Source organism: Aureobasidium melanogenum (genome assembly GCF_000721775.1).
Source record: "Aureobasidium melanogenum CBS 110374 unplaced genomic scaffold scaffold_1, whole genome shotgun sequence".
Classification (NCBI taxonomy): Eukaryota; Fungi; Ascomycota; class Dothideomycetes; order Dothideales; family Saccotheciaceae; genus Aureobasidium; species Aureobasidium melanogenum.
The window spans coordinates 2,398,873-2,410,957 of record NW_024470053.1 but is presented as its reverse complement, the minus strand read 5'-3'; the positions used below and the strand labels follow the sequence as shown (position 1 = coordinate 2,410,957).

The window sequence follows — 12,085 nt, the reverse complement described above, 5'->3', positions numbered from 1 at the left end:
GCTGGACTCGGCCTCTCTCCGTCGATTGTCTCGTCCATCTCGGTCGCGCTTCCTGCCCGCAATATCCGGCTTGATCTTTACCGAGGCTCTGAAGCTTGCTCTACGCAATCCATGCCCGCTTAAGAAAGCCCTCTCCCTTCTTCTCTCTCCAACATGCTGCTCCGACCATCCTGTACCCGCACTGCTCAACCGCTGAGCTGGATCTCGCGGTCTCGTCCTACTGCTATCATGCCTCTCCGCGCCCGTATCAACAACCCCTCCTTCGCCGACATGGCTGGGAAACCCGAAGACGACCCCAACGATGTCCTTTTTAGCTCACAATATGGTGTTCGTACTATCGAGCTCAACCGCCCCAAGAAGCTCAACTCCCTCAATGGCTCCATGGCCAACAAGATTCTACCACGTCTGAAGGAATGGCAAAAGTCTCAACTTGCAAACGTTATCGTTCTCAAGGGCGCCGGTAGAGCTCTTTGTGCTGGCGGTGATGTTGCCGCTCTGGCCATAGACAACCAAACTGGTCCCGAGGGTCAACAGCGTTCAAAAGACTACTTTGCTCTCGAATACAAGCTTGATTACACCATTGCGACTTACCCCAAGCCCTACGTTGCCTTCATGGACGGCATCACCATGGGTGGTGGTGTTGGCCTCAGTGTCCATGCTCCTTTCCGTATCGCTACTGAGAAAACCGTCTTCGCCATGCCCGAAACCACTATTGGCTTTTTCCCTGACGTCGGCGCCAGCTTCTTCTTGCCTCGCATGGACGGTGCCGTGGGCACTTACCTCGCTCTTACCAGTGAACAGGTCAAGGGCGTCAATGTCTTCTTGTCAGGAATCGCTACCCACTACCTCGACAGCAGTTCGCTTCCTGATCTCGAGGCTCGTCTTGCCGAGCTCAACTTTGGCGATGACGTTTCGTACAACAACCGCCTGAGCATCATCAACGACACCATCGAGGAGTTCACTACCGGCATGCCTCACGACGCACCCCCGCATTTCTCGACCAATGTTCGCATTGCTATTGATTACTGTTTCCAAGAGGTTCACAACATTGACCAGATCATGGAAGCTTTGCAACAAACTGAGGAAACCTCACCTCCAGAGGTTCAGAAGTGGGCTGCAAAGACTCGCGAAACCATTGCACAGCGCAGTCCGACCAGCATCAAGGTCACTCTCTCCCAACTGAGGAGAGGCGCGCAATGGAACATTGCTCAGACCTTCCAAAATGAGCACAACATTGCCTCCAAGTTCATGGAGCACCCTGACTTCGTCGAGGGTGTTTCGGCACGCCTGATCCGCAAGCCTGCTGGAAAGCCTCAGTGGTCAAAGACTACTTTTGACGAGGTGTCAGAGAGCGAGGTCAACTCGTTCTTCGCTGATGAGCTCAAGCTCGAACTTCCCAACACTGGCGATGACTCGTCTTACACTGACTACCCTCATGCTTGGACCGGACTGCCGCGGGAAGCTGAAATTGAGGCTTTCGTCAAGGGCAACCCTAGAAACAATGCTGAGGCTGTTGTCGACTACTTCGTGAGAACGAAACGTGGAAAGATGGGTGTCAGAGAAAAGGTCGAGGAAGTGCTCAACAGGAGGACAAGCCCTGCCGACAACAAGAGAGGTTTCTCATGGAACTGATTTTATGACCAGACTTTTTTATTGTATAGATCTTGTAAATTACACAAACTCAAGCAACTATCTTCGGGAAACACATTCATGTTATGCATTTGCTCGTGCTGCGCTTCATACAATCATCTCGGAAGCGATAGCCGGTTGACAATCATGACCCACGGCTCAAATACTGCAGAAAACTCAACCATCAGCAATAGATGATGATACTTGGAGCAACTAACTAGCGTACATCACCTCTATTATGAGGCATCGGCATCGGCATTGATCGAGCGAAAAAGGAGGCTCAAATATGCCCCAGGAAAATGGAGACGTCATTCTGCAGGGACATGCAGATCGCGCGTTTGATCGTTTAGATCGTCACCTCTTTTCTACTCTATGAGCGGCGAGCTTCTCTCTCATTCATCAACAAAGAGTCGCGTGCTGTTTTCAACAAGCCGTGCAAAGATGAGTCCTCAACAGGAAAGACAAGATGAGCGAGAGCCTCTACTTCAGAATGGGCACGTCGATGGCGGAGAAGGCGGGGATAGTCGCGAGATCATCTCGTTCTCTGAGAATGATGCGAGTGATCCTAGACAGTGGACAAAGCGAAGAAAGATGACCAATGTCGGTATTATTGCATTGATGGCCAGTATGTTACATCTTTCTGTTGTTTGTAAAGTCATGGGCTGACAATATGTGTGCTTAGTCCTTTCGCCTCTGGCATCATCCATGTTTAGTCCTGGCATCCAGCAAATAGCTGATGATCTCAACACTACTAAAGATGCTGTTATTGGATGTACCACTGGTTTCGTAATCATGTTGGGTATTGGACCTCTCGTTCTTGCTCCTCTTTCGGAGACTTTTGGAAGAAGGAACGTTTACATCTATTGCTATGCGGCATTCACAGTTCTTCAAGTTCCGGCTGCACTTGCTCCTAATATTGCCACTTTGCTGGCTGTCAGGACTATCTCTGGTTTCTTTGGTGCTGTCGCTATCGCAAACGGTTCGTTGATTCATGCAACTTTCTGGAGTTTGATTGTTTCATGCTTATGATTTGCAGGTGGCGGAACTATTTCAGACATGTTTGTACCAGAAGAGAGAGCTGGTGTCTTCGGATGGTACTTACTCGGTCCTCTCCTTGGACCTACACTCGGCCCTCTCTTTGGCGGTATTATCGTACAACGAGCAGGCTGGCGCTGGATCTTCTGGACAACCACAATCATCTGCGCCGTTAACACCATAGTCGGCTATTTCTTCCTTCACGAATCCTATGCACCCGTACTCCTCAGCCGCAGAAAAGCCAGTATGGAATCTGAGGAAGGATCGTCTGGCAAGTACCGCATCGAAGGCGAAGATGAACGGCCACTGGGCAAAAAACTGGCTCACTCATTGAGAAGGCCTTTCAAGATTATCACGCAGCCCATCGTGCTCATCATGAGTGCTTACCAAGCCCTCATTTTTGGCACAACATACAGCATTTACACAAACATGCAAGCCATCTTCGAAGGCGACTATGGCTTCGACACCGAACAAGTCGGCCTGCTCTATTTGGGTCCTGGGTTGGGCTTCCTTACAGCTGTATGGTTCCTTGTCCCGCAGATCGATCGCGTATATAAGAAGCTGGGCGAACGCAACAAGCGCGATCCAGTCCCCGAATACCGCCTTCCACTAGCAAACATCGGCTCCGTCCTCATCCCAGTCTCTCTCTTCTGTTTCTTCTGGGCCGTGGAGAAACATGCTCACTGGGCTCTCTGCATCACAGCAACCTACTTCTATGGTGTTGGTCAAGTTATGATTCTCAACTGCACGCAAAACTACTACATTGATTCGTTTGAAAAGTATGCTGCTTCTGCTATTGCTGCTGGTGCAGTGTTCCGGAGTTTGTTTGGTGGTATTGTGCCTTTGGTTGCGCCGTCTTTGTTCAAGGCTCTGGGGTATGGGTGGGGAGGTAGTGTGTTTGGCTTCCTGGCGTTGGCTATTGCGCCTGCTCCGGTCTTGTTCTACAGGTATGGCGGCATGATTAGAGAGAAGTTCAAGATTGAGCTGTGAGTTTAGTGTGGGCATTAGGTGCAGATTTTCAGGGAATGCATTGAAGATTGGTGTCTCACAGACGGAAAACAGGCGTTTGGAACAAGAGGAGTTGGTTCGAGCTGGCTCAGTTTCTCTGAAATACTGTAGTCTATGAAGCAATTGAAAAAGCAAACCCTTCATCAAAAAAGAGTGTGTGTAAAGAAACCAGATCTTCCATCAAGATCAGAAAAGACAGAAATACCGAGCCATGTGTTCATGATCGCTCCTTCTCTTCCAAATTGTATTCCGCTTCCCGACTTCTCGCTCTTGCCTGACCTGAGCATAGTAAACAGCTCACCATCAAGAGTCGCTCTTTCCATCTCTTCCTTCACCCTCTTCTCCAACGACGACCATCCACAGAAATCCGCCTCCCCATCAATCAATGATCATACGGTCATCCATAGGATCAGCCAAGACACCACGGTACTTCCTGTAGAACACAGTACCCTGAACCGCATGCACATCAACCTGACGACCACCCCCATTCACCACCTTGACAGGCATAGCCATCTGATCAAACGACTTCAAGCCCATATTGTGAATGATAGGAGCAGTGAAGCACTCAGGCATGCTTCCAGTAATAGAGACGTTTTCAACACAGCCGCGGAGGTAGTTGAGACTGCGCATACACACGTAGATGGGATTGTCTGGGTAGTACTCGTTGACGGCGAGGATCAGGCGTTTGCTGCGTGGTTCCACGAAGTGGAGGGTAAGCGACTTCAGAGGGTTTTTCTTGCGACGATATCTGAGGACGCTGGCGATTGTGTGGAGCATGCTGAGGTGGTTGTGGTCGGTTAAATGCAGTTCCAAGTGCTGGACCTTCTTGAAAGTGTAGCGGGAGAAGAAATCATCCAGCTTCAAGAAAGTCATGTTGACCATTGGGTACAAGTCCTTGATGACGAAGGGCTTGCTATAGATGATGTCCGAGGCTTCTTCGTTGATTTGCTTGTTGATGAGGAAGATGGTCGGAGTGGTTGTTTCCTTGAAGTCAGGATCTTGGTTGCTGATGTAGATTAGTTTGCTGCTACAAAAGAGTGGGAGTGCAGGCTTACAATGCAAGCGCCTTGGTGGCACGCGAAAGTGCATTTGCACCATCGTTGGGATCAGCAGCATAACCATAGATCTTCTGGCGGACATGAAGAGGAAGACTGAGGAAGCCACAAGCGGGACCCTTCATAGAGCTGACAAGCTCCTGCTTCACCTTCTCAGGCAGCTCGATAGCCACAGAGACTTTTTCGATGTTGTGAAGCTCCTTGAGAGACCTGAGTAAGTTGCGGTTCCAGCTCTTGATACCACATTGCCTGCCATCATCGTTGAGACATTCCTTCAGATGGACAGACAGATAAGGTGAAGCATAGTCCATGGTGAACGACTTGAGCGAGTGGCCAGGCCTGAGAATCACAGCGAGCTCGACGCAAGTGTAGCAAAGACCACTGAAGCAGTGATGGGGCGGAGTGTCAAGATGACGAGCTCCAGCATCCGAGATGTTGATATGGTGAAGTTTACGAAGCAGCTCTGGGGCAATGAGATCCTGGAGATGGGCCTTCAAGATACCGAACGACAAGTTGAGAGGGGTCTTGTACAAGAAGGGCAGAGCTTCCTCGGTGATCTCCTTGCTGGTCAAGAGAATGGATGGGCAGACCTTCTTGACAGCAGGAGCAGGTGCAGACTCTCTTGCGCTTGATTGGATGGCATGCAGGACTTCCAGATAGTCCCTGCAGTACTTGTCGATTGAGTCAAATGACAAAGCATACTCGTAGACCATGAAGCGAAGCTCCTTGGGTAGGTCACGAAAGCGAAACGGAACGTCGACAGGATCAGTGATGGGGCTGCTGAGAGTGAGGGACGAACTGGAACCGAGATCAAACTCGGGGGAGCAGCACTTGGTGAAAGACATAGCGATGCAAGGTCCTTGACCGGCAAGACAACGAGAAATGGCAAAGAAAGAACGATATGAAGCAATCAACCGAACCAGCGGTATGTATTGGAACAAGAACAGGTAGAGGAAGAAGAAGAAAAGCGACAGAGTGGATGATAGGAAGAAGAGAGTGTCTTTCTCGAGAGCTGGTATTAGTATGCTCATGATCAATAGCCAAGCCGTCTATTGTTGGTGTTGGTGAATAGGATCACGCTTCTGGCAAGGCAATTGAGTTGCCATTGTAGTTTCCAAGGCTTAGACTAGACTTGCTATTGATTAACAATGAGCGGCCGGGGTCGAGTCTAACATAATAGTGAGAATTGAGATAAATAACTAGCCTGCATACTTACTAGTGATTGAAGTGCGAATTTGTATTGCGATGCACATGACTTCGCAGAGCAGGTTATGTGAGAGAGAGAGGCAAGGAACAAGTAGAGTTGGTGCTTTGTTTAGTATGTCCTTCAGAGAGGATATCGACATTTGGAAGAATCCGATACCTGCATTCATGTGATAGTGCTTCTTTTTGCAAAGGTTCTTGCCTCTCTTCTGTAGTAATGCGCTCTGTGATTGACTGGTTTCCTCTCTCGTTCCTCTTCTCACCACTGCCATGATAGCCTTCCTTGTAGCTCCGTTCTGACTCCTGAGATGATTCACGAGCCTCATCCACGAGCTCTTTTTGCTGTACCGAGGGAACTGATCGAAGCATACACCGTTTGGATGATAAATTTTTGCTCGCGGTGAGATAGAAAGCTCACACCACCAAATCTCGCTTTCTCGACTGTCGCTCAGATGGTATATTTCCTTTGCCATTCCTATCACTGCAGGTCGTGTGAGCGATCAATGAATCCTTGTACTTCTTGTATGGAGCGGCGGTGGTCGGAGAGATGATAGGCACGAGAGGTTGGTTTCCACGAGGAGCTTGTTGCTGAAACGAGGTAGGTTGACGAATGCAGCGGCCATCGGTGGGAAGAGTTTGAAGCTGGCTAGAAGGTCAAACGCTTCGCAGTGGACACTATTCTGTTTCTTGTTAGCATTGTGCATTTTGACAATCACACGCGTTACATACTTCAGCACACGAGGAGGAAGTATGCCAGACGACTGGTTTGAGTGCGGGCACGGGCTGAACAAGATGCATTTAAGGTAGTCGAGATCGTGTTTGTCGAGTGTTTGATTTGGCAATTGCAGATGCGTAGATATGCAGAGCTAGTGACGTGTGATAGTTTGCTCTTACCATGTCTTTCATGGTATACCTCTTCAGTGGGCAGGTGCAGACAGCCTTAGTCGGTACTCGTGACTTCCAAATAGAGTACTCAGTGAACTGTTGACCTCGAGAACTTTTCTTCTGCAGAAAGGAGCCCGACTCTGACCGCTCGGTCAACCATATCTTGCGCGTGGTCTTGGTTCAACTCGATATGTGCAATCCAACTCTTAGTTGATGTCCTTGCACCAGCCAGAAATGCCTCTGAAATGGCAGCAAAGTACTTTTCCTCATGACCAACAACCACACAATCTTGCGAGTCGATGAAACTGTGAGCAAAGACTGCAGCTTCAGCAAGCCAAGCATCCGCTGATTGGACTGGCAATACAACGAACCAGCCATATATAAACAAGTTTGGCAATAATGGCTGGTGGTGTATTGATCTCCATACCGAGAGAAGCAATAAGGCGAGCTATCCCAGCGACAAGCTCTGATGACAATGGCGTTTGCTTACCTTTCAACGTCCTGCACATTTCCTGGACTTTTCCTTTGGAAACGTCCGTATCGAATGCATGAGATAATACAGGATCCTCAGCTATAAATAACGATAGACCTTGCAAAGATAGGTCGGCCAGTATAGCTTTTCTAGGTATGCTGCCCCAAACCAAATATTCTTCTTCGGCCGAATACCTCCATGGGTAGACTCCTTTCGTGCGGAACAGTTCGCGGTATGGCCGGGCGTAAAAAATTACGTCGCCTTGTCCAACCTTTTGCGTGTTTATTATGCCGATTCTGCACGAGGTCAGATCTTGAGCCTTTTCGCTCGCCTTGATTGCTCGACGCATGACCTTGATCAAACAGCTGCTGGTACTTATGAAAGGAGACTTGAAATCTTCGTGTTTGCTGAGATGTTTTCTTATAGCATTTTCCAGGTCATGGTCTGAGTATTCTGGTGGTAACGGCAAACCATCGTGGTCTTCGAAGTGGCTCGCAACAAACCCCTCGCTCGAATTTGATCCTTGGCTGGCATCATTGTAGGCTCTGAAAAGTACAACTGGTAGAGGAGGATGCGCTTCTTCTCTCTTTATGCAAGTTCGGCGGATCTTCTTCTTTTTCTTCTTCAAAGTTATCGCTTTGTTTGGAATATTGAACGTCAACAAGGCGGTCTCTATGCGGTTCTTGATATCTGTGAATGCCCATCTGTTGCCTTGAGACTCCCTACGAAAGGCTTGCCAAAGGGCGCTTTGGCTATTGTGTCGATAAGCAAACTGTGTTTTTAAAGCTGTCCGTAGTGGCCCCTTTTCAAGTCCATAGTTTGTAACATCTTGCTGGTAAACTTCATTGAAGACTCTTGTAGTCTGGTTCCAGGAGCCCTTGAATGTTGTCCGAAGCAGATATAGGGTAAGATGATGCTCTTCTCTGTACTTAAAATTTACTCGTCTCTCAAGGCTTGCTTGGTCTTCGGATGCTCGGCTTTCTTCTAAAAGCTGATCCTCGCTCTCTTGAATCGAACTCGCTACGATGATCGTGTCACCATCCGGGGCAGGCGACATGTTCCTGATGAAATATTCATCCGAGTTCGTCGATTGTGAGCTGCTCGAATATTCATCAAAGACATTTCTATCTGCCTTATGCTGATGCTTGCGGCCCTGGTCGTTCAAATATATTTTTCCATCCTCTGGACAAGCGTCGAACACCCTTACCACGGGCGTGAAGGTTAGTCTCTGGGTGCTCATGTTGCGGCTATTGCAACTTTTTCACTTCCGCGGTACGATTAGGAGATCGTGAGTGCAATGCAGGAAGTAGCGTTCCCCATTTCAAATATAGCAAGCACAAAAATGACACATACCTTGTGACTATTGTGCTCAAAATGTTAGTTACTTACTACGTTTGGGCATCGTGTGCCACCACACCCAATCAACCGCTCATAACTTGCGCTCCATATCTTGTCGCGTGTGAGATTCGTACCTATCTCTGTCCATCAAGATGTGATCTCGACCAACAGATGGTGTAGATCGCCCATACTTGTAGCTCGGAGGCTGGTGACCTGCGCTGGAAACGATCCGATACTGCCATGCTCAGTCCGAGTCTGAACAAGGTTGATTTCCTGTAGTGGCTTGCTCGAACGTCGCAAAAATTGAGCGAGAGATATGAGTTTTGCTTAGAAGGTAAGAGTCACCAGCTCGGGTAAAGTTGGGTGCCAAGTTTTGATTCGGAGACGCGGAGCGCAGTGTGGAGTATGGAGATCAGTCTGAATGATGTATCAAGCCGTCATTTGGCGCGAGATAGATCGCTTGAAGTTCTGTATATCAGATTTTACAGTAAAATGTCAACCTGAGCATCTGGGACGACCCTTGGCCATTTCCCAAGACTCGCAGGTCGAGGTTTCGGCCTTCTAGAACCCCACCTTGTGGCTTGCCTTTCCCCGCAAGCCACCATCAAAGTCGGCGGAAGTGGTCCGCAAGGAGGTAGGATCGGCACGCCGCGCCGGTGCGAACAGCGATGCTCGGATGCGGCATGGCGGGGTTGCGAAGAGCATCAGGTCTTGGTGTTTTTTTGTGGTCCCCGTCGGAGGAGCAGGACACGAAGGATGGGTACTTCTTCTGACCTGCTTCCCCTCACTCCTCTGCCTCATCTGCTTCTGCTCCTTCTCTTCTCCTTGATCGCTGTCAAGTAATCTTTCGTCACTATGTCTGGAACCTCGACGTATAACCCCGCTGCTAAACACTTCATCAATGATCCAAACCACTTGGTCCTCACGGCTCTGAGGTCAATCACTCTTGCCAATCCTTCAGTTGCTTTGGATGCTGAGAACAAGATCATCTTCCGCCGTGGAGATGCAGGTCTCTACAAGGCTTCGCAAGTATCGGTCGTTTCTGGTGGTGGTGCAGGCCACGAACCCTCTTTTGCAGCATTCGTCGGACCCGGTATCCTGTCTGGTGCTATCTCCGGAACCATCTTTGCTTCACCCTCTGCAGAGCAGATCAGAAGATGTCTTCTGAGTCGTGTGGATACAGCGAAAGGTGTTTTGGTCATTGTCATGAACTATACTGGTGACGTGCTCAACTTTGGCATGGGAGTCGAGGTAAAGTTCACCGTTTGTTGGTAGATGAAGTATTGCTGACACACTGTGTAGAAAGCAAGAGCAACAGGAGTCGACATCGAAATGCTTGTGGTTGGCGATGACGCTGGTGTTCCTAGGTCGAAGGGTGGTAAAGTCGGCAGAAGAGGCATTGCAGGAACCGTCCTTGTACAGAAGATTGCTGGAGCACTTGCCGCTACTGGGTGTGTTAGAGAGCAGTCGGGTATCTTGGCCAGAGCTGACCTCTGAACAGAGCACCCCTCAAGGACGTACACCGTGTCGCAAAGCTAGCGGCTGAAAACATCGTCTCCATTGGATCGTCCCTTTCGCACGTCCACGTTCCTGGTCGCAAGGTCACTGAAGCTGGCGAAGACGAACTCACGTTCGAAGAGGTTGAAATTGGAATGGGTAAGCCTCACAAGCTCAAATCTCACAGACCTGGATGCTGACTTGTCCTGCCAGGTATCCACAACGAAGCAGGATCCGAGCGAACGAAAGCAGACCTCCCCGATCTGGTCGAACAGATGTTGGCACACATGCTAGACGAGGAAGATAAGGAACGTGGCTTCCTGAAGGTTTCAAGCGAAGACGAGACAGTGGTCTTGATCAACAACCTCGGCGGTGTTAGCGTTCTTGAAATGGGTGGTATCGCTACCGAGGTATTGGACCAGCTTAAGAAGTACTACAATATCAGACCTGTCAGAGTGCTCGTTGGCACTTTCATGACCAGTCTGAACGGCATTGGTTTCAGCATCTCTCTGCTCAAGCTTCAGGACACTGGCTTGGACAAGTCGATGTTGGAGTTGCTTGACGCTCCTTCTGAGGTTACCGGCTGGGCCACACCTATCAACACTGCAACCTGGGAGAACAAATCAAGCGCTGCAGACCGCAGAAAGACTGCCATGGCTGATGGCCAGCAAGAAACTTCCAGCAATCTTACGAGTGAGTTTACCCTCCAGTTCATCAAGACATATGCTGAAATTTCAATAGTCAATACTGCAGGCGCCAAGAAAGTGCTCAAATCTGGTTTGGAACGCGTAATCGCTGCGGAACCAGATGTCACTCACTACGACACCATTGTTGGTAAGTCTGAAGCCTGGCGGCGTGGTTGCTACCATATTCGAATCGGGAAGATACTAATCAGACCGTCTTTCTAGGCGATGGCGACTGTGGCATTGGTCTCAAGCGCGGTGCGGATTCAGTGCTTCAGCTCATCTCGTCCGATGTGGAAACGACAGACGCCGCAATCTTCTTGGGTCGTATCATCTCTGTGATTGAGACGTCAATGGACGGAACTAGTGGAGCCATCTACGCCATCTTCTTGAACGCTTTAGCTGCCGGTCTACGTGCTCAATCGCCAGATTCTGGAAAGAAAGAAGTGACAACCGAGATTTGGGCCAAGGCGGCTAAACAGGCTCTGGAAGGTCTTGGTAAATACACGCCAGCCAGACCTGGTGACAGAACCTTGGTGGACGCACTTGAGCCCTTCATCGAGCAGCTCGCAGCGACGAACGACCTGAAGAAGGCGGCTCAGGCAGCCAAGCAAGGATCAGATGCAACCAAGGGAATGAAGGCCAGTCTCGGACGGTCCGTGTATGTCGGCAATGAGGGCTTCAAGGAGGTCCCAGATCCTGGCGCTTATGGTCTCTCAGAGTTCTTGGCTGGCCTTGCTGAGGCATGAAACCGGAATTTTCTGTGTATAGAGGCGGTTCGTTTGTATATAATCTGTAATTATGTTAAGAATTTTCCACCTCAAGAGGCAGAAGAGTATGCTCGGGCATGAGCTACAGTCTCTGTACAGCTACGAGGAGTGGTTTAGGCCTCTACAGACGAGATGTATACAATTTAGGATAGGTAATGTCTAGTGCTTGTGTCAGGAGTTAGGCGACCTTGCATTGGATGTCTGCGATAAGATTAAGTTATGCGCACGGATAAGATGCACGGGCTCTTTATGCTTGATATGCTCGGCCTTGTGCAGCGGTCAGCATCGCTCCTTCCGCATCTACGAGCTCAAGATACATCCTGTGACTCTTGCTATCTTCGGATAGGAGCATATAAAGGCCTCTTCAGCTCCCCATAAACTGTGAACACGGTAGAGACAAAGTCTCTACATTCTTGAACAAATCTGTGTTGCCAACGGTGACGGCATACCTCTGGATCGTCTGCTCGGACCTCCATACAGTTTCATTCTAGACGCGCGCGTGTCGCGCTC

General features: G+C 49.4%; 5 protein-coding genes across 5 annotated transcripts; 3 read left to right on the top strand and 2 right to left on the bottom strand.

Moving 5' to 3' along the window:
- Positions 1-153: 153 nt before the first annotated feature.
- Positions 154-1,632, top strand: M437DRAFT_71675 (mitochondrial 3-hydroxyisobutyryl-CoA hydrolase; the record flags this gene model as incomplete). Its single annotated transcript, XM_041025715.1, has 1 exon — positions 154-1,632. The coding sequence occupies one exon, from the start codon at positions 154-156 to the stop codon at positions 1,630-1,632; it is 1,479 nt and encodes a 492-aa protein (XP_040884920.1).
- Positions 1,633-2,070: 438 nt separating this feature from the next.
- M437DRAFT_62261 (MFS general substrate transporter) lies at positions 2,071-3,654 on the top strand (the record flags this gene model as incomplete). Its single annotated transcript, XM_041024043.1, has 3 exons — positions 2,071-2,254; positions 2,312-2,608; positions 2,666-3,654. 3 exons carry the CDS (start codon positions 2,071-2,073, stop codon positions 3,652-3,654), a joined length of 1,470 nt encoding a protein of 489 aa, XP_040884919.1.
- Positions 3,655-4,050: 396 nt separating this feature from the next.
- M437DRAFT_62260 (uncharacterized protein) lies at positions 4,051-6,202 on the bottom strand (the record flags this gene model as incomplete). Its single annotated transcript, XM_041024042.1, has 3 exons — positions 4,051-4,678; positions 4,728-5,739; positions 5,944-6,202. The coding sequence occupies 3 exons, from the start codon at positions 6,200-6,202 to the stop codon at positions 4,051-4,053; spliced, it is 1,899 nt and encodes a 632-aa protein (XP_040884918.1).
- A 701-nt stretch (positions 6,203-6,903) lies between these two features.
- M437DRAFT_62259 (uncharacterized protein) lies at positions 6,904-8,689 on the bottom strand (the record flags this gene model as incomplete). Its single annotated transcript, XM_041024041.1, has 4 exons — positions 6,904-7,169; positions 7,306-8,534; positions 8,641-8,647; positions 8,677-8,689. 4 exons carry the CDS (start codon positions 8,687-8,689, stop codon positions 6,904-6,906), a joined length of 1,515 nt encoding a protein of 504 aa, XP_040884917.1.
- A 791-nt stretch (positions 8,690-9,480) lies between these two features.
- Positions 9,481-11,554, top strand: M437DRAFT_71672 (dihydroxyacetone kinase; the record flags this gene model as incomplete). Its single annotated transcript, XM_041025714.1, has 6 exons — positions 9,481-9,876; positions 9,928-10,076; positions 10,127-10,281; positions 10,336-10,815; positions 10,864-10,956; positions 11,031-11,554. 6 exons carry the CDS (start codon positions 9,481-9,483, stop codon positions 11,552-11,554), a joined length of 1,797 nt encoding a protein of 598 aa, XP_040884916.1.
- Positions 11,555-12,085: the final 531 nt, after the last annotated feature.